Genomic DNA, 22072 nt, shown 5'->3' with positions numbered 1-22072 from the left:
CTCCGTGGCTGGAAATCCGGCTGCGGACGGCTCTGGCCTGGGCCTGGCCAGCTGCTCCGCAGAGCCACCATGGAGCACAGCCGGCCGTTCGAGGATTCCGGGGGGGAGGAATGGATCGCCTCCCCCCCCGTTGAGGATTCCGGGGGGAGGGACGGAATGCCTCCCCCCCCCCATAAACATAATCCGTGGAAAGATAAGTGACTTTCGTACATCTCTACTCCAGGGTTGAGGTGGAGTTAGTGCGCTTCCAAAATCTGTCCTCCAGTTTCCTCAAAGTTTTCTCGCCCCATGAAAGGGGCTTCCATTGTTCTGCCTCCATTGGGACATTGTATAATTTATTTTTTGGTGTTTTTGAGCTTCCCTCATCACAGCCAGCCTCCTGGGCTGCCTGCATGTCCTGATCTGAAAAAAGCCCCATGGGAGGAATTACCTCATGGTGCCTTAAAGTGGGCTTTCACTGAAGTGTGGGAAGCTGAGGAGGCTACAGGCGCTAAGAGACATGACTGTACAATGAAAGAACAGGACACTGATGCTCACTCCTCGGCCACCTCCTAAGTAAGCTCAGCTCCACAAACCCAAACCCAACCCATGAGAATTGCTCTGAAATTTCTTCACCATTGCATTTCCTTTTGGAAACAATTTCTCTTCTATCAAATGGAATGAGAATGGTCGAAAAACAAAAGAAGGAGACATTTTCGCCACAGCACTGATAGAGAGTACTAGCCTTGTGGCTCTTCACGCTTCCTGTGCTCTGCCTGCCCCCTGACTGGGGCATCTGCTTGCTACTTTTCCCATGATGGCATCCTGAGATTCATGCCTTACGCCTGAAACCACTGCACTCTTATCTGACACGTCTCTGCTATTTCCGCTTTAGAGACGGGCAGGCGGATGAGCGGTCAGGACCTCTAAGGCAACTTGTGACACTCCAGTTGATATCGGATTGCAACCCCCCTCATCCTGGTAGGACCCAGGGGAGGCAGGTGGTGCTGATTTCGGTGGGGTTGTGAATCCCTTCTGGGTTTTAGTCAGAACTAGCCAGAACGCTACAGGAGCTCTCCAAGGTGCTAAACCCTATCCCCCAAAATAGATTCATCACCATGGAGAGCACCTTTAGACTTCTGGCTGGTTCTGACTAAAGCAGAATGGATTCACAGCACCTCTGCAGGTTGGACTGATGGCAGTTGCAGTCTAACAGCACCGGGGGGCACGCTAGTTGCCCATCCCTACTCTGGGGCTGCAACATGTGGGGTTTTTTTACTTTAGAAAAAACACAAAGGGAACATGATTGGGGTTTATAGAGTTACATATCTTTTAAGTGGATATAGGGTTTTTTTCCCCCTTCCCCTTTCCCATAATGCTAGAACTAGCACTGTGCCGAAAATTTCTCCCACATGTTTTTCGACCATTCTCATTCAATGTGATAGAAGAAAAATTGCGTTGGAACACAAATTCAATGGCAAAGACATTTCAGAGAAATTCTCATGAGTTGGGCTTGGGTTTCTGGGCCTTCCCTTACTTAGGAGGTGGCCAAGGAATGAGCACATGGGTCCCGTTTTTCATTGTATGATCATCTCTCTGGCCGCCTGTAGCCCCCTCAGTTTCCTACATTTCAATTAAAGCCCAGTTTAAGGCATCATGAGGTAATTCCTCCCATGGGGCTTCTTCAGATCACCACAAAAATAAAATATAAACCATCCTGAATGAGGCAGAACAATGGAAGCCTCTTCCATGGGGGCAGGGGGGGGAGAAAACTTTCAGAAAATTAGAGGACAGATTTTGGCACATCACTAGCTCCACCTCATCCCTGGAGCTGGACACAACACTGCCCCCACCTGAATTGCGGTGGATGCAAATTGGGGGCCAGCCTGCCACCACACACACACACACACACACACACACACACACAAAACTGTTACTAAAAAGGAAAGAAGCTGTGCCAGAAGCCCTGCCAATGGGGAGCCCTACCTGGGAGAAGCGGTTGAGAATTTCTCCTCCCCCTGGAGAAGTTCGGTGAAATTGGCTCCCAAATTTCTCTGCCCACAAGTAAGGTGGAGAATTTCAGGAGGCCACTTGGGCCCAGCTCTAGCTAGAACTCAGAGTTGCCCAATGAAGCTGACGAGATGGTAGGGTAGGGAAAGACTAAAGGAAGTCCACATAACACACCACTATTGTCTGGAACTCACTACCTCAAGATGTTCTGAAGGCCTTTCACTTGGGTGGCTTTAACGGGGGATTAGGCAAAGACATGGAGGAGGTGGGGGGGAGGAGGATGTCTACCACTGGCTAGTAGACTGAAGAGCTAAATGGAACTCCCACCTTCAAAGGCAGTGTGCCCAGGAGGATGCAACTGTCCACCTGTCCTACTTGAGGGCTTCCTAGAGCAGGGATGTTGAACCTCTTTCCACCTGAGGGCCATTTCAGAGAACATCAGAACATCAGAAGAGCCCTGCTGGATCAGACCAAGGGTCCATCTAGTCCAGCATTCTGTTCACAGAGTGGCCAACCAGCTGTCGACCAGGAACCCACAAACAGGGCATGAGTGCAACAGCACCCTCCCACCCATGCTCCCCAGCAACTGGTGTACATAGGCTCATGGCCTCTGGTACAGGAGGTAGCACATAGCCATTAAAAATAGTAGCCATTGATTGCCTTCTTCTCCAGGAATTTGTTCAACCCCATTTTAAAGCTATCCAAATTGGTGGCCATCACTACCTCCCATGGTAGCGAATTCCATAGTTTGACTATGTGCTGTGTGAAGACGTCCTTTTGATCTGTCCTGAATCTCCAACCAATCAGCTTCATGGGCTGACCCCGGGTTCTATTTATTTTTTATTTATTTTTTATTTATTTATTTATTTCTATGCCGCCCAATAGCCGAAGCTCTCTAGTATTATGAATACTAGTATTCTCATATTATGTGACAGGGAGAAAAATGTCTCCCTATCCACATTCTCCACACCATGCATAATTTTGTACACCTCTATCATGTCTCCCCTTACTCTCCTTTTTCCCAAGCTAAACAATCCCAGCTGTTTTAACTTTCCCTCATAGGGGAGATGCTCCAGGCCCTTGATCATTTTAGCTTCCCTTTTCTGCACTTTTTCCAGTTCTACAATATCTTCTTTTAGGTGTGGTGCCCAGAACTGGACACAATATTCCAAGTGTGGTTGCACCATAGATTTGTATAAGGGCAGTATGATCTTGGTAGTTTTATTCTCAATTCCTTTTCTAATTATGCCTAACATGGAGTTTGCCTTTTTTACAGTGACCGCACGCTGGGTTAACATCTTCATTGAGCTGTCCACAAGAGAAGCTCTGGGGGCTGCATTCCAGTGGTGGGCAGGCCCGAAAGGAAAAGGGGTGTGGTCAAAAATACCAGCCTATTTTAGCTCAAAGCTCTTACTGAGTAACTATGCCTTACGAGAGGAAGCTCAACCTTTTAGGATGGGGAAAACGACAAACACCTGGAAACCAGCAAATGATTCATGGTCGGAGAAAGGTGGTATAGCCATCTGGGGTTCCCTGGGGTTGGGACTCCAGGCGGGCCAGTTCAACACCCCTGTCCTAGAACCATGGTCTGGCTGGCCATGGTGAGGAACAGGATTTTGACAAGGTAGACCTTCGGTCTGATCCATCTTTTTATGTCCCTACATAGAATGCCACATTCTGCATTAGCTGAAGTTGTCTTCAACTGAAAAAAACACACATCAAGAACACTGCAATAGTCAAGTCTGAAGGTTACGTTAGCCTAAAAGGGAAAAGGGGCACTTGAATCTAGGCTATCAAGACCCAGATAGGTAAGAAACTAGCCCACAATACAGCTAAAGATGATTATGATTATTATTATTTACCAAAATGACTTTCTCAAAAGGTAGACAAATAGAGCAGTGTTCATGAGCTGAAGTCAAACAGCTACAATTCAGTACACAGATCAAAGAAGTTTAGCAGTTGTTGAAATACCCAATGAAAAAGAGAGACACCTATTCAACCGTATGTGGTGGAAAAACTCATCTCCTCCGTGCGACATCCTTTGAATCCACAGGGGTTGGAGCGGGAATATGAGAGTCCCACAACCTGTTTGACTCATCACTGGGGGCATCTTCTCTTGTTGTGGAGATGTGGCAAGATAACAGTTCCTTTGTGGTCTAATGGAAACATCGGCTTCAGTGAAGCACAATTCATACTTGGCCATGGCACTTAGTGCAGCACACAGACGCCGTCAATTGCAAAGAGCATTTTCCCCCCTTACAAAACGAAAGGGGGAAAAAACGGAACAGAAATGCCCTGCAGAAGACAATAAAATGGAAAAAAAATTAGCCTGCAATGTGATTGTTACCTACATAGGACTGCACCAAATTTTCACCAGGTTTGATTTTTGCAGCAAAAGGGCCCATTTTGGGATGTATACAGTTTTCTCTAAAAGTGCACAGTTCCCATAGCGGGGCGGGGGGGCGGGGAGAACACCCGCTTTTTCCTGTGGGCTGTACTTTGATTCACCTCTTTTAAAGTGGCTGTTGCTGATGGAGGAGGAATTTGGTCAGTTCCTTTTCCAAAGCAGACTCACCTGTTCTGTATCTCCAGGACTAATGTGCAGAAGGGATCTGGGACCACTTTAGAATCCACCCTCCTAGCAAATTCCATGAGGCATCTGCCTTGCTGGTACTTCTGAAGCATTTTTTGACACACACACACACAAAGAATACTGAATTTGTGTGGATTTGGGGGGAGTGGAGGGATTATTTTCTTTTAAAATGCACACGGAAAGAGAATAGAAGGAATTTACTGGGGAACACGTACAAAATGAGCATGAACCACATTAAGACACTGTATTATTATTATCATCATTATCATTATCACCACCACCCAGAGAGCTTTGCCTATTGGGTGGTATAAATATGTAATAAAATTATTATTATTATTACTATTACCACCCAGAGAGCTTGGGTGGTATAAATATGTAATAAATAAATAAAATTGTTGTTGTTGTTGTTGTTGTTGTTGTTACCTCCCAGAGAGCTTTGGCTATTGGGTGGTATAAATATGTAATAAATAAATAAATAAATTATTATTATTATTATTTTAAAGAAGCAAGGCATCTTAAAACAAAAGTAAAACCTACAAGATGCAAAACAGCTAAAAACAGTTATCTGCTAAAATAGCCACCTCTCCATAAAACAACGAAAACATGAGTGACAATCATAAACAAGGTGAATTTTTTATGCCAAAAAATACCTGGAATCAGAGGAAAGTCTTAACCTGGTGCTGAAAAGAGTACAGTGTTGTTCTTTGGTCTTATTTGCATGCCCCTAAATCAGCCTTCCCTAATCTGTTGTCCTCCGGAGGTTTTGGACTACAACCTCCATCATCCCCAGACAACATGGGTGGTGGTTGAGGATGATGGGAATTATAGTTCAAACCATCTGGTTGGGGAAGGCTGCCCTAATTGATCATGGTGGAGAGAATAAAGTTTCACAAAGTCGGGGAGGCATTTTGGCTCAGTCTTGTTTCCAGTGTACAACATCGAAAGGCTTATCCTTTGATGTGAATCCATTTAGCACTAATAAGAACATTGGTTTTAAAGAGGAGTCTAAGAGTGTGATTCCACTGTCATCTACTCAAAGAAACCTTAATCAATTCATCGATACAACTTTGAAATCTGCACCCATCTGCATACCTGGTAGAGCACCTCTCCCAGCATGAAACTACCCGTACTCTACGTTCATCATCTAAGTCCCTCCTCCAGGTGCTTCCTCTGAGGGAAGCTTGGAAGGTAGCAACAAGGGAGAGGGCCTTCTCGGTGGTGGCCCCCCAATTATGGAATGAACTCTGGGCAAGGCCTGCCTGGCACCAACAGGGTTATCTTTTTGGCACAAGGTTAAGACCATCTTCTACGCCCAGGCATGTGGCAGCATATGATGCGTTTCCAATGAGATCATGGGATATTGTTTGGATACGTGTGTGTGTGTACTCTGTTTATATATTTGTAGCTAAACTGTGTGTGTGTGTTTTTATGTAGTATGCATAATACTGTATTTTTAAGGTTTTTAATTTCTGTAAACCTCCCAGAGAGCTTTGGCTATCAGGCAGCGTAGAAATGTAATAAATGGAATGAAATCTGCATTTGTATGTAAGGAAACAAAAGTGCACTCTTTGTTTGGGATCCAGATTTAGTCATACTTAGAGGGGATCCATTGAAACCAAGGGACTTCAGTTAGTCATGACTAGCTCAAATCCTTTGATTTCAACAGGTCTGTTCTAAGTATGACTAAACCTGAAACCACGTTTCAGTCAGAACTAGTCAGAACACGTCAGAACTCTGAAGGCCAGGCCAAGCCTGCAGCCCCATCCACACTCATCTGGGAGAAAGTCACATCAAACACAACAGGACGGACCTCTGAGTAAACACAGAAGCACAAAACCCTCACTTCATAGAGTTGGAAGAGTTCTGCATGGTGCTGGAAAACTAAAGGTAGAGGATCCACAACGAAGGGCTTGAGGAATTTGATTGTGATGAACTCCTATCCAGAATTACTTGACCTGCACAAATGTGCAGATCAGGACTTGGGTGTCCCCCGGATTCAGTGGAGGCTTGTGACTCCGATGTCAGCGGGACAGTGAATCCACTCCAGGTTTCAGTCAGAACTCTAAAGGAGCTGTCCAAGGTGCATCTCGGATAGCTCCTTTAGAGTTCTGGCTGGGCCTGACTGAAACCCGGAGTGGATTCAGCGCCCCACTGACGTCGTAGCTACCAGTATCCATTGCCTGGATTTCACACTTTCCCAAATGATACAATGCCATCCTTGGCAGTTTAGATGTCTCAACTTCTGTATCTTAAGAGCAAATACACATTCAAATGTGTTTTAAAATATGCATTTAAATAGTTAACAGCAACGCAGAGGTGAATGCACACGCAACGGAGTGGAATGATGGTTAAAAAGCATGTCAAAGTGGCCCAGATGAGCAACAGACAATCCCAGATTTCAACTCAGATTGCAGGTTGGGCCTCCTATGATTGAATCCTTGTGCATAGAAATCTAGTACATCAGGGAGAAGATTCTTTGACCAACAACCTCCCTGTCATCTTGTTTTGCATATGTATGATTTTTAGTATTTTTATGTACAAAGAAGCATCCAGCAGGCACAGATCGGCTGTGTCAATGTGACCTTTGCACATATGCTTACCATTTTCCAGGTTCATAGCCTTGGCCTTCAGCTAGTGTGTCTGCATGGAAAGAAAACAGATGTGTTTACTTCAGCTGGGCTCAGGCATGCCTGATCCACTCTACAGAGAACCTAAGAGCAGGGACAGGCAACCATTTTGCCCCCCGAGAGCTGCCCGCAGCAATGGGCAGTGGGTTGGGGGTGCAGGTGTGAATGCACACACGCGCATAGCCTTCCCCTTGCACCACCACTTTTGATCACAGACACACCCAGACATAGTCCTTCCCCCCACAAACGCTCACTCTCTTTTGCACACACACATACATCCACCTCCCTATGTGCTGCGATCACTTCATGCCCTCCTCCACAGCACCAATCAGCTGGGCAGCGGGGAGGCACGCAATTTAAGTGAGGAGAACATGTGGGGATGACTCTTCTCATGCGCAGTCTGGCTCCAGCCAGCCCACCAGCATGCCATCCTCTCTAGAAAAAATGGCGCAAGCGACATCAGCTGGTCAGACATAGGGGCACTTGTTCCTTGCAGAGATACAGGCAGTCATATTCCAATGAATAAGTCTCAATGAAGTCATATTCCAAGTTAGCAAAAAGAAGTGTCACATATCCATGCCAATATTACAAAGAGGCTCTTGTTTTGCAGTAGAACACATGTTTTGCATGTAGAAGATCCCAGATTTAATCTTGGCATCTCCAGCTAAAAGGACCATGCCAAAATTAATTAATATTAATATTATTTATTCCATGTATTTATTTATTACATTGATATCCCACCTTTTTTCCTCCTTAAGGAACCCAAGGCAGCTTACATGATCCTCCTCCTCTCCATTTTATCCTCACAATATCAACCCTGTGAGGTAGGTTGGGCTGAGAGTCTGTGACTGGCCCAAAGTTACCCATTCAGCTTCCATGGCCAAGTGGGGACTAGAACCCGGATCTCCCGACTCCCAGTCCAACACTCTAGCCACTACACCACACTGGCTTTCCCATCCTTCCTTGCAAGGAGCCCAGGCCAAAGCTGGCCTAGGACTTGGGAGAGTCACCAGTAGGCATCAAAGACCACCTTCCCCCAGCATGGCCATTGGCTGGCAATGATGGGATTTGTAGTCCAACATATCTGGGAGCACAAGGTTGGGGATAGCAGTAGCAGACCCCTCTGGGCTGGATGGATCAGTAGGCCTGACTCAATATAAGGCAGTTTCATATGTTCATACTTACTGGACCGGAACTTGAATGGCTAAGTTTATCAAAGCGAAATTTTAGATTGGACCTTGGAGAATTCCTGCTCTTGATATCTGTTGGAACAAGTCAACAAAGCAATCTTTGCTCCAGATTATTTAATAACTGAATGGCTGTAAATCAGTCTGGCAAAAAGCAACAGATGGCAATTCTGAATGCTGAATTCTTCCTAAATTACTGTTTCCATCATGAGAATGGCTTGAATACATACCCCCATGAAAGAAAACCAGAAATAACTTCCTGACTGTTAGAGCAATACGACAATGGAACCCATTCCCTAGGGAGGTGGTGGGCTGTCCCACACTGGAGGCATTCAAGACGAGGCTGGACAGCCACCTCTCAGAGATGCTCTGACTTGGGTTCCTGCATTGAGCAGGGGGTTGGACTCGAAGGTCTTCTAGGCCCCTTCCAACCCAACTATTCTATGAGTCTATGAAGCTGGACAGCCACCTGTCAGGGATGCTCTGACTTGGGTTCCTGCATTGAGCAGGGGGTTGGACTCGAAGGTCTTCTAAGTTCTAGGCCCCTTCCAACCCAACTATTCTATGAGTCTATGAAGCTGGACATCCACCTGTCAGGGACGCTCTGACTTGGACTCCTGCATTGAGCAGGGGGTTGGACTCGAGGGTCTTCTAGGCCCCTTCCAACCCAACTATTCTATGAGTCTATGAAGCTGGACATCCACCTGTCAGGGATGCTTTGACTTGGGCTCCTGCATTGAGCAGGGGGTTGGACTTGATGGTCTTCTAGCCCTTTCCAACCCCACTATTCTATGATTCTATATAGGAAGCAGAGCTATGTGTAAATGGCCTCTCAAAATTCTCCACCCTGTTTCTGGGCAGAGAAATTGTGGGGACCATTTCACTTATTTCTTCAGGAAGACAAGATGTTCTCTTAACAGTTTCTCAGGAATGGAAGCCACCATTCGCAGTGGCAGGAGCATTGCTTCTTTCTAAGGTTTGTTTTTGCTCCTACGGCAGCATTAGCAACTGTATAGGCAGCCCCTATTGATTGATTGATTTTATTCACAACATTTGTAAACCACTCCACATCCAAACACATTCCGGAGTGGCGAATGAGAGATGAAATGATAAAAAGACTAAAACACAATATAAAAATTATTCTTTTTAAAAACAGAGCGCCAATAAAACCATGGCTGCTCAACCAAGGAAGGCTTCCTCAAAAAGAGCTGCTTTCAGGAGGCACAGAAAACAACACAGTGTTGGCACCTTCCTGACCTCCAGAGGCAGGGAGTTCCATAGGAAGGGGGACACCACACTGAAGCCTGTTCTCCGGGTGGACTCCAGTTGGGCCACGGGTCCATGTGGAACTACCAGGGACAAGCCCACTGGTGACTTCAGTGACTGGGCATGTTATATAAAGCACCCCCACCCCCTGTTACTAATCAGCTCTCTGATGACCTCAGTGGCCAGGCAGGTTGGCAAAGGAGGCACTCTCTCAGGTATCCTGGTCCCAAGTTGTTTAGGGCTTTGTATACTAGTACTAGAACCTTAAACCTGGCCTGGTAGCTGATAGGCAGCCAGTGCAGTTCCCTCAGCAAAGGATTTGCATGCTGAAAAAGGGCAGCTCCCGAAAACAGCCAAGCTGCTGCATTCTGCATGAGCTCCAGCTTCCGTAGCAGCCTTAAGGGCAGCCCCACATGGAGCACATTGCAGTAATCCAGTCTTGAGGTTACTAATGCCAGTACCATTGTGGCCAAGCTATCCCTGTCTAATAGTGACTCTGTTAGAGCACTGGCCATCTCCTGCTTCAGCAGCCCTACATAAAGGACTCTACAAAGCCCATCTCAGTGGGTTTGGCCCAACTCACCTGTGGGACTCCTGCTCATGATCACTGGTGTTGAAGCAGATGCTAAAACTGGATTCTCATTGCTTTGGGAAGGGCTGTAGATGAAGACGTCTTGCTTGAATGGTGATGCTGTGGAGGGCTGATTGCCCTGTGAAAAGAGAGATTTAGATGTGTCATGGCATGGTGAAGAGGTACCTTTACAGAAGACATCATCCAAGAGCCATGGTGGGAAAGATGAGACTGTGAAAACATGGGGACATTAAGAAAGCTCCTAAATTCTAGTTGAGGTGAAGCCAGACTTCCCCCCAACCTGAGTCCCTCCAGATCTGTTGATCTACAACTAGGAATGGGAGTGAAATTTGTTGGGTTTGCATTTTAATACAAACCAACCTAACTCATGCTTCTTCCTAAACTAGTATGTGAACCAGAACACAATTATTCTTAGTTTTTCCCACTCCTCCCAATTTTGCAATGCAGTTCTCTGATTTTTTAAAAAAAATCTACACACAACAGGGTCACTTCCATCCCAAAATGCATATTTCACGGGAAATTGCATACAAAAAGGTATATATTGGGGTCAAGTGCTTGCAAAAAAATGTGTGTATATTCGGGAATATTGAGTACAAAAATGTGTACGAATTTTCATGTGGACATCTCCCAAAAGCATTTGCAAACTAATGCAGAAATGGTACGGATGGAACTTGTGTTTGAAAAAAGGCAGTATGGCCAATGGTCTGGGATAGACAATAATTCTTTTGAAGAAAGCTTGGAGAGAGAGACTGGCAAATGGCCACCCAGAGAGCTATATGGGCAAGCAAGGACTGCCCAACCTCTGCTTTAAAATATCCAATGATGGAGAACCCATTGACCTTCTGACTGTTCCATTGTCAAACTTCTCTTACCTTATGTTCAAGCAAGATCTACCCTCCTGTACCTTAAGCCAGTTAGATCTAGTCCTGCACTCTGGGGCAGCAGAGAAGAACTCTTTGTTCATTTCTACTGGACAGCCCTTCAAGTCTCCAACGAGGGCCATCAAGTCCCCATTCCCCCATCCCCATAGTCTTCTCTTCTAAAAATTACTGGGTCCTCCAACCTTTCCTCATAGGTCTTGTTTTCCATACCCCCAACCACGTTCCTTGCCCTCCTCTGAACCCATTCCAACTGGTCTATATTTTTTAAAATTTGTTCCAAAATGAATTTATGACTCTAGTTTTATGACCCCTAATTCAGATGGAATTATAACAAGTCCATTCTTTGGATGAATGCAAACCAGGGTCCGACAGAGTTTAATGTTCAACTTTCTTCCTGGATGGGGGAGGACACCATGAAAGGGGTCGGTTGGCATGTCTGAGAGACCTGAGTGTTGGCAAATGAGGTTGGAGAGGTGTTTGGAACAGCCAAAAGGGCAGCATGCTGGGGAAGCTGGAGAAGAGGAGGAGGCAGACGTGTTTCTGCAAAAACTTAACATGCTTCTCTTGGGCTCAGGAGACCTGGCCACCCCCAAGACCAATCAAGAAAAATACCAGGCTTTCATATTCGTCCATATTTTCATTCTCCCCTGCCGTGCTGCTGAAGCTGCTGGTACTGGAAGACGAACGGGAGATATTGGACCTTCCATTCTCTTTGAGTTTGATAAATGGCCTGGCAGCAAATGAGAAGAAAGCAGAAGATTAAAACTTGGGGTGTTTAGCAAATTCTCCCTCTCTGAATTTCTCCCCAGATTTGGGCGTTCTGAAACACCTGATTCTGTTCCTAAACCAGGGTTGCTCCATTAGCAATTTGCCAGTATTCCAGTCTTCTCTTTCTTTCTTTTTAAAAGTTCCAGCCGTGGTTCTGATCGCTGTGCATTCGCATTTTGCCACAGACTTCCATTTGCATTTGTTTTTCTTTGGTTACCAATGGACGCATGCTCATCAATTAAATCATAACACCAAAGGAATCCTGGTGTGATTGAGAGATCGCATCAAGCGTCCTTTTTCTTTTTTTTTGCTCTATGCTTTAATAAGCATACTGGTGTACATGAGTAACTTGTGGGTTCACTGCCAGGTCCCCTGGGATGTGGGTAGAGGACTGAGGTGGAGGGAGGGGGACAAGGGAGCAAACCCACAGTGGCTTCTTTGCCGGTCATCTGGCAGGGGCGCTAATCACGCAGGGTGGGCTGTTTGCAAAACAACCCACCCTGTGTGGCTAGTCACCCATCATGGGATAGCATGATTTCACCATCTAGTCAGATTATTTCCCCTCCCCTTTCCCACTGCTTGTTAGAGCAACTTGCCCGCCCTATCTTGTCTGATCTCTGAAGCTAAGCAGGGTCAGCCCTGGTTAGTACTTGGATGGGAGACCGCCTGGGAATCAGGCTTCCTGTACTGGGCAGGGGTTGGACTCAATGGTCTTTGTAGACCCCTTCCAACCCTATGATTCTATGATGTCAAGCAAAGATCTCGTCTGATCTCAGAAGCTAAGCAGGGTCAGCCCTGGTTCGTACTTGGATGGGAGACCGCCTGGGAATCAGGCTTCCTGCACTGAGCAGGGGACTGGACGCAATGGTCTTGTAGGCCCCTTCTGACCATATGAGTCTATGATACTCCTCCAGTAATGCTGCTTGCCTGATCTCATCTGATCCCGGAAGCTAAGCAGGATCAGCCCTGGTTAGCACTTGGATGGGAGACCGCCTGGGAATCAGGCTTCCTGCACTGAGCAGAGGGTTGGACTCGATGGCCTTGTAGGCCCCTTTCAACCCTATGATTCTATGATGAAGACATCTGGAGATATCAAAAGCTTGCTGATTTTGGGGGGATCTTTCCATTGGCCTAACAAAAGTATTACACTGATATGGGTTTTGCCAGTTTACTTTTGGTCAACATGGCTCCTTTTGCTTTTTGTGCTTATTTTAAAGGGAGCCTTGTGGATTTCATGAGTGGGCTTCAAACCTTTCCCTGCACATAATTCAAGCCCCACCATGCACTGCTTGACACAGGAGGAGGGCTGTAATGCATGGGATGAGCAGTGCTACAGCTGGGACTCCTCTGTCAGTCCAAGGTCTACTCCCTGTAGCTCCAAACCATCTCCAGTTCAGGAGGAGGGATGAAAGCACAGGAAAAGTTCACGTTGTTCCCCCAGCCCCATTGATGCAAACAGGAGGGGAGTTACTGAAGAGCCTAAGAAGACCCCTGCTGGAGCCAACCAGAGGCCCATCTAGTCCAGCATTCTGTTCCCCCAGTGGCCAACCAGCTGCCTACGGGAAGCCCCTCTGACCTCTCTTTGTTGGGGTAGATCTCTGGAGAGCTGGGGTTCGAAGAGGCTTCGGACTTCACTTCTTGGGAAGAATGGCCTCCATCGGGAGTCTTTGGTGTCCCCAAACCACTGTCGCTATGAAGAGAGGGAAAAAGATGAGATCAGGGATCCTCACTATTTTTTAAGGAGAAGCCACTTTGGCTCCGGGCACTACCACTGAGACCACTTGGGGGACTTTCCTGGACCACATGGGCCTCTCCTTTCCCCCCACCATCAAGTGGCAGCATTGTATACTAGGCTTGGCTGAAGGCCTTTTGATGCCTCTTCTCCCCATCCTCCTCCATGTCGTCCAAACAAGGCCTCATCTGTCAGTCACCACCAGGCAGGAAAATTCTGGTAGGCTCACTCAGTCTTTGGACTGGAATGAATCTTCTCTCTTCCCTGAGAGAGTGCTCTGTTCTACTCTGTCCTGCAAAACCACCCAGCATAGGCCCACGTGGCTCTCTCTCTCTCTCTCGTGCACGCATACATTCAATTTCCCCTCCATCTCTAGCACCTGCACAGTGGGGATGTTGGAGAAATTCATTTGGGGGGTGGAGTTTGCCTAACCTTGCCCCCCCTGGTCTTCATTTCAGTTCCCGCCACAGCACTCAACTCAATCTGCAGCGAGTTGAGCCAGTGAGTGGGTTTTCTGAGAATTTTGCACTTTCGGGCAAGGAGGGGTACGTTCTGCAATTTGCGCGAATTTATTTATTTATTTATTTATTTTTCATTTCTATACCGCCCAATAGCCAAAGCTCTCTGGGCGGTTCACAGAAATTAAAACCAAACCAAAACCAAACAATAAAACAATTTAAAATATATAGAACATTAAAACCACAATATAACAATACAACCACAATAAAACCTAGCAGCAGTGCAGGAGTTTAAAATACAGATTTAAAACAGCAAAGATAAAAATTTAGAAAGCTAAAATGCTAAAATGCCTGGGAAAATAAAAAGGTCTTCACCTGGCGCCGAAAAGAATACAATGTAGATGCCAGGCGAACCTCACTAGGGAGCTCATTCCAGAGCCAGGGTGCCACAGCAGAATAAGCCCTCCTCCTAGTAGCCACCCGCCTCACTTCCTTTGGCAGGGGCTCATGGAGAAGGGCCGCTGATGATGATCTTAAGGTCTGGGCAGGCACATATGGGAGGAGGCGATCCTTCAGGTAACCTGGCCCCAAGCCGTTAAGGGCCTTAAATGTTAACACCACCACTTTGAATCGGGCCCAGAAATGGACCGGCAGCCAGTGCAGCTGGAAAAGTACTGGCATAATATGAGCTCACAGGCCAGTCCCTGTTAACAATCTTGCTGCCCTATTTTGGACCAGCTGAAGTTTCCGGACCATTTTCAAAGGCAGCCCCACGTATAACGCATTGCAGTAATCCAGACGAGAAGTTATCAGAGCATGAATAACTGTAGCTAGGCTATCTCTGTCCAGATAAGGGAAATTGAATTTCCAATCAATTTGCCCAAATTATGGCCGAATTTGCACAAATTACAGCTGGACTGGTGTAATTCGCTCAAATTTGGTCGTAGTTTGTGCAAATTGCTCAGAAATTCACGCAAATTGCAGAACCTGCCACACACACAAAAAGCACCAGACAGTTCCCAGAGTTCAGGGAACAGACCGCAGTTCGACTCACAGATGCAAAGTGACCCATATACACTGCAGAACTCTGTTGAGCCAAAAAAAAGAACCAGTGACGGACATCCCTACCACTGTAGCTAGTCAATCATGTTGCTCTTTTCTCCTTGGACTCCTCCTCACTCCAGCTAATTGGCTGATTGCTCCTACATTCTTCTCTTCTCCCCTCCCTCCCAACCGCTTTACAGCTGACAAACAGCAGGTCTTCTGACTGCCCACTCTTGAAGCCTCCTCTGGGAGCCCAGATCACAGCAGCTGGCCTACCACTAAAGACAACAACAAGGCAAAGCTGGACAGCCCCTGCTGAAAGTTAACAGCCACTTCTGAGAGAGAGAGAGATTGAGAGAGAGGCAGAGAGACACATTTGAGGTGACTGGAAGTTCCCAGAAAAGTGGGCTAACTGGAACATATCTTTAAAGAACAACAACCCAGCTTTGGGCATATTCTTCTTGCCTCTGACTCAGAATGTCAATATTCTGTTCCAACAGTTTTCAAACTTTAGCATAAGGCTGCCGCTGGACTTTGCATATTGCTCAGGTGACAGGAGAGATACAGCAGCAGCACCCCTTCCCACATCACAGAGCAATGAGAAAACAGCATTGGATGCTGTATTTTGTGGTTTTAGGGTGCGATCTTATGTGTATCGTCGGCAGCCTCTGATTTCAGAGGCTGGCGACTATCCAATGCAGGACGGAAGGAGAGCGGGGGCCATCTTTGCCTCTGCACTCCAGCCACCTTGCATTTCTGCTAGACAGGTGACTTCACGTGTCTAGCACCAGCGCTCAAAGGTAGGGATGCCGGAGAAATTTGAGATAGAGTAAAATGAGCTCGGATTTCTCAGAATGTGACCCGCGGAATCCGCTGTGGAGCGCCCCCTCAAGTCACGCAGAGTCCGTGGACTTTTGGATGATTTTTTTACTCTCCCGAAATTTACACATATAAATCCGTAGAAAAATACATACGTTTCTGCTGAGGAAACGTTGAATGGAATGGGGGACAATACGCTAAATGTAATGTACCGAGGTAAATTATGTAAATACTTATGTAAATACTTACATATACTTACATAAATATTTGCGCAATTATTTCTGTATTTTTCCGCATGACATGAAAAAAAGACATTCGCCTCCATCTGTGGGTGGATGATGGAACAAAAGGCACCTGACAATCCATGGAACACAGATGGAGTGGATTTTACACAGTCCGTACACCCCTACTCAAAGGGGGAGAGAAGGAGGTTGGGGTGGCCATAAGAAATGGCATACTGCAGCCGTCCTGGTCTCCTCCTCTCCCTGCCCCCAGGTCACCCCACCCAACTTTTCCCTGTCTCCACACTCGGTTTCCTGAGCGCAGAGAGGTAGCCAGTGTGGTTCTCTCCACGCTGGTTACGAGGGTGAGGGGCAGGGGCTGGAATCACGGTTTCCTGGCTTGGAGCCAGGAAACCAAACCATCCTATTCCTCTCCCCCCCAGACATGGTCTAGGGGGGGCATAGGATCACTCCCTTAATTGTTGTGAACCACCCAGAGAGCTTTGGCTACTGGGTGGTACAGACATGTAATAAACAAACAAACCCAAGCACCACGTCAGAAGAGCCTACAGGGCTCTTTGGATACCAGATACCTGGAGCAATGGAGGAAGGCTAGAATCGGAAGTTCAACACAACCATTTGAAGAAGAGTCATGCTTGGCCAATACTGCATGCAGAAGCTAAGCTAAAAACAGCTATGCACTACATTAGAAGAGCCCTGCTGGATGACAGCAAAAGCATATTGCTTCCTATGATGGCCAGTCCTATGCTTCTAGGAAGCCCACAAGCAGGCTTTGGGTCCAATAGCCCTTTCTGCTCTTGCTCTCCAGCAACTAGACTTCAGAGATACACTGCCCTGAGTACGGAGGTTCCTTATAGCCATCAAGGCTAATAGTCTTTGATAGACTTCTCCTCCTCCACAAATTTCTCTAGCTGCTTTTCAAAACCATCTAAGCCAGTGGGCACGTCATGAGGCAGGGAGTTCCACAGATTTCTCTTCTCTGTCCTCAACCTATTGTCAACCAGTTTTGAAATAGCTAACGCTGTGAGGCAAAAGGCATGGCTCAGATCAGACGTAGAAGCTAAATTAGAAGCAGCGGCCACCCTCTCTGCCAAAGTCCCCTGGGGAAATATGCCACACTACAGTCGAATGTATTTATTTGATTACCATCGAGTCCGGGGCTCTGCCTGGCTTTCTGATCCAGTGTGCAAACGGGGGAACAGCCCTGACCGCCTCTTGATGGGACTCCTTGATTGATTCTTGGCTGTTGCTGCTGCGATTGGAGGCTGAAAAGACAAAGAAGCCACAAATTCACAAATCTCTATGCAACGTGCTTTCTGTTTCCCCAGGCGGAGTTTTACTAAATAGAATAAAGCGGAGATGCCCATCACTAGTCCTTGTGAATTAGAATTTCCAACATACTGGGAATACACTCAAGATGAGAACTCAGCCTAGGACTGCCATCCTAAAGACTTTTATTTACTAGGGTGTAAGTCCCTTTGAACTCAGCAGAATGTACCTCCGAGTAAACATGTTCATGTTTGTACTGCATGGTGTGTGTCACTTCGTTTGAACACATTCCTCCACTGTTATCTTTGCTTCTGTTGCCTTCCCATCCTAACCCTCTGGTAGAGCTAGCAAGGTTTCTGAATGTTGAACTTTGGATCAAGTGACTACAGGAGGGGTGCACCACACATTCACCCATCTTGCTTTCCAAAACGAATGTCTTCCAAAGCACTGCAGAGAGGTGTGAAATGTTCACTCTTTTCCAAAGCTGTTACCTGCCATTCTTCCCCCTGTCTACTCTTGCACCATTTTTGTTCAGGTTAGGCCTTCTTCTCATGCCTATAATAATTCCTATAATGATCCAAGCCAATCAGTAACCACATGATGAACACGATGACATCATGACAATGCATAGCCAATGAAATGTGGCAATGTGCTGACATCACTGAAAGCAAACAAAGCTGTATAAAGGTGATGTTCCCAGACTGGTATGCCAGTGTATTATGAAGACATTTCCCTTAAATCGGGTTTTAGCAGCACAGGAAGGATAAATGTTTGTGATGTTATTGGCAGCAGCCAATCAGTGCTGTGCACTTGCATTTAACGCCGGCTTCTGCCACAAACTAGCAGAACTCATTTTCCCCAACCTCAGCCCTGGAGAAGGTTAAATGTATTGGAGAAGAATGTGGTGAGTATGCTTCCAGAGGCAGCGATTCCTATTTTGTCTGAAAACACCCTCAGTTGTACTATACTTACGGAGAAGGTGGTCTTGGTTATTTCGACACTGTTGTGTGCAATCCCCCCACTCAAGCTTCCAGGGATTCCTCCACTCTGGTGTTTCTTCTGGCTTCCAACCATGGTTTCCATGGAGTGGCTGCGGACACGGATGGCTCTCTGCCAGGTGGAAAGAAGAGAAGTGGCAGATTAAGATCAAACAGCCCAATGACGACTGAGCATACTCAGTGGACACAGAATGCTGACTGACTGTTGGTGGGGGGGACCTGGAAAACAGAGTAGAATGGAGCATCCTGAAAGTGGGCATGGCTGGCTGGCTGGAACCCTGAAAAGAAGCATTCCATTTTGCTGCAGATCTCACTTTATAGATTCTTTCAGTCATAACCAGATGGCCAGTGGGATGTAATGGTTAGAGTGTTGGGCTTCAGCTGGGTGCAAGTTCCTACTATGCTCACTGGGTGACCTTTGACCAGTCTCTCAGGCTGGCCTATCTCACAGGGGAGGAGGAGGAGGAGGAGGAGGAGGAGGAGGAGGAGGAGAAGAAGAAGAAGAAGAAGAAGAAGAAGAAGAAGAAGAAGAAGAAGAAGAAGAAGAAGAAGAAGAAGAAGAAGAAGAAGAATTATTATTATTCCCTCTAATAGCAAACTGGGGTGCTCCCATGCCAATCAGTTTGGAAGAAAAGCTGGGTCACCCACAAACAAAATGGAGGCTTCTGCATAACCAAAAGAACTCCATGGCATGCAGAAGTGTGACCAGTGGTAGCAGATGACTCCAGTTCCAGAGGGGCTGTGGTTCCATTCAGGTTTTTTGTAACCACCAGTGGTGCTATCCAAGGTGCTGAAAGGTGCTATCCAAGGTGCTGAACCCTATCCCCCAAATGAGTTCAGGACCTCGGACAGCACCATTAGGGTTTTGGCTGGCTGAAAACCCTGAGTGGAATTACAGCGCCTTTGGACCTGGAGTCACAAGCCGCCGCTGGATATGACACATTAAAAGGGTAGCTGTGAAGAGAACATGCATGCACTTCCCTTTAGAGCACTGGGTAATCCTCTCATAGAGCAGCCCATTCTCCTGTCTCCCATGTTTTGTTGCTCCCTCCTTCAGCGTTTGAAGTGAATCTTCCTCATTGCGATGATGCATGTGAGTAGCATTGCAGAGCTCATACACAGATGGAAGGGAAATGGGGACATGCTTTTCTCTTAGTCCTTCCAATGGCAAATATGGTCATGTGGGTGGTTGGGAGAACACTCATGGGAACTGCCCTTGGAGTACAACCATGAGGATGGAAAAAGCAATTGCGAAGAAAGATACAGAAATGGCTTGAGGAAGGGAGGGGGAAGCTAAGCAGTTGCATCAGATTTGGGGGGGGGGCTTTGGGTAGGGATTCTAAGTATTCACTGGGGCAGGCACTGTTCCCTCCTCCTACCAAAAAATCTTGTGTGGGGCTGGGAATACACTGCAATGTTTTCTTGTGGGATCCCACTTGTACAGCATTACAGTACATTTCTGTAACCTTTCCTTGACTACCACGTTGAAGATGATGTGCAGTGCTAACAAAACAAGGCATTGTGTGCATAAAAATAAAAATGTAGGCACTGTACAGGTCTGCATGTTGATATAGACACAGAGATAAAACTAAAAATGGCAACGTTCAAAATCACAGGAAGAAATCATAGGAAGAGAAAAACAACTATAGGAAGAGAAAGTCAAAAACCATTGGACATAGGCTAGCTGAAATAAATGAGTCTGCAAAAAATGCACAGATTCCCACAAAATGGGCAATTTCCCCATGATGTGCATTTTCATGCTTTAGTCTGTGGGAGAAATGCACATGTTTGCTGTTTGTTCTTAATTTACATACTTTTTATGACAAAATGTGCATAAAATTCCAGAAAGGTTTAAAAAAAAAAAAAAAAAAAACAGTCTGCAAGTCCACAGAATCCACCCGATGGGGAAAATCCGGTCTGCTGCAAAATCCACAAATCAAATTCATAAAAATCCGAAGTCATTTTGTTCCATTGCAGATTTCCCCAACATCTCTATGTTTAATTTCTTACACTTTCCCCACACTGCTGCTACATTAGGAGCACTGTGGGAAATGTAAACTGGTGACCTGTAGCCTAATCTGCAAGTTACAGGAAGGGGGCAGTGTTGCAGTTACTTAGTTCATGGGAATTCAGGCCACAGCTAGCCCTCCGATCTCTATAGCCTACAGTGTGGTTTCCTGTGATTTCTTCCATTTTCTCCTCCCCTTCTTCCTCCCCACCTCACCCCCCCCTCTCTGACTTCCACCATTGCTGGGAGCAGTTGCATCTGCTCTCTCACTCCTGTCAGTGTTATAGAACATAACTGGACTTAACATACATTTTTCCCCAAAAAAACTCTACGCTGTACCTGCATTTCTATGCAAGATTACATTGTGAGTAAAGCTGTTTCTCTTTCCTTCACTGAAGAAGGGTGTGGTCTCCTTTTCAGCCTTGTGTGCATGTTGCAATGGAGGCTGGTGGATCCAGGTCTGGAGGGGCGGTGGTTCCATTCTGCATCCATTTATGCCTCTCATCTTGCGTAAAGGACCACTTTCCCGTCGCCATTTGCACAAATGGATGTTTACGAACTAAGGGGAGCTACCCCTTTTCCACAAAATGGCAGCTCCTCGAGAAAGCACGTGGCTGAGCACCCACGGACACTCACGGACTGCGCACCAGCTCATGCTACACAGTGAATGGGGTGACCAGCTGGCGGGGGTCCAGCGAGTGTTGTGCAACCCAGACCGTGGTGAGTTCGCCCATCCCAGATGTGGGATGCCCTGAATAACTTTTTGTTGGCAGGGGGACTCATTCTCTCCCATCACTGGGGCCACCATAGACATTGGAACACACACACACGTGCGCATGCATGCCACCCCACAGACACAGAGAGTCTCTCTCTCCAGATCAGGCTGTTTCATAAGTGAGTGTGCATTAATTGTTGTCCACAGTAGGCACACCACCTGCTATTGTGTGCAAGGATCTCTGGTTTGTGGGGAGCAATCCCACACTGGCGTTAAAAGGGAGAGGAAGTGGGGGTGGAGGGACCAGGACAGGGAATCACCATAAGGGCAAAGCCACAGCTCTAATTGAGCATCACCTTCCCCAAATCGCATTGGGGGACAACGGGGCGGTCCCGGTGGAAGCTGGTGGCTCTAAGGTCAGTGGGGCAGTGAATCCGCACCGGGTTTCAGTCGGAACCAGTCAGAATTCTAAAGGAGCTTTTCTAGGCTGGACAGCTCCTGTAGAGTTCTGACTGGTTCTGACTGAAACCTGGAGCCGATTCACCACCCCACTGACATCAGAACCACCAGCCTCCGCTGCTCTACAGCAACCTTCCCTAACCTGGAGCCCTCTAGATGTTTGGGGCTAGAACTCCCAGCTGTCATGGTAGAGCTCAGGCTTTGCGTACAGGAGGTCCTAGGCACACTCCCCAGTACAGCCAGGCAGGCTAGGAAAGAATCCTGGCTGAAACCCTGGGGGAGCCACATTCATTTTCAGTGCGATGGACCAAAAATCGGTCCAGGGCAAAAGAGACATTTGTGTCACACCTTGGAGAGCTCCTGTAGAGTTCTGACTGGTTCTGACTGAAACCCAGGGTGGATTCACTGCCCCATTGACTTTGCAG

The 22072-nt window shown here is 46.8% G+C and overlaps 1 protein-coding gene across 6 annotated transcripts in view; it reads right to left on the bottom strand.

The window, feature by feature from the left end:
* Nucleotides 1–2858: 2858 nt before the first annotated feature.
* RAP1GAP2 (RAP1 GTPase activating protein 2) overlaps nucleotides 2859–22072 on the bottom strand; it is a 242911-nt gene continuing 223697 nt past the window's right edge. For 4 of the 6 annotated variants that reach the window (XM_084823044.1, XM_084823043.1, XM_084823046.1 and 1 more), the window contains 8 exons: nucleotides 18440–18577; nucleotides 17345–17463; nucleotides 13480–13593; nucleotides 11748–11865; nucleotides 10246–10372; nucleotides 8395–8471; nucleotides 7183–7222; nucleotides 2859–4284 (listed from right to left, as the gene is read on the bottom strand). In XM_084823044.1, coding sequence (XP_084679170.1) covers nucleotides 7214–7222; nucleotides 8395–8471; nucleotides 10246–10372; nucleotides 11748–11865; nucleotides 13480–13593; nucleotides 17345–17463; nucleotides 18440–18577 — 702 coding nt within the window. In that variant the 3' untranslated portion in view covers nucleotides 2859–4284; nucleotides 7183–7213. Of the gene's footprint in view, nucleotides 4285–7182; nucleotides 7223–8299; nucleotides 8472–10245; nucleotides 10373–11747; nucleotides 11866–13479; nucleotides 13594–17344; nucleotides 17464–18439; nucleotides 18578–22072 lie in introns of those variants that run through there. The other 2 variants (XM_084823042.1, XM_084823041.1) reach the window with 1 other exon arrangement.

Source organism: Heloderma suspectum, chromosome 16, assembly GCF_057233095.1.
Source record: "Heloderma suspectum isolate Gila_16-S chromosome 16, 16-S_ref, whole genome shotgun sequence".
Classification (NCBI taxonomy): domain Eukaryota; kingdom Metazoa; phylum Chordata; class Lepidosauria; order Squamata; family Helodermatidae; genus Heloderma; species Heloderma suspectum.
The sequence above is the reverse complement of the archived record's forward strand: the minus strand, read 5'-3'. Positions and strand labels throughout refer to the sequence as shown.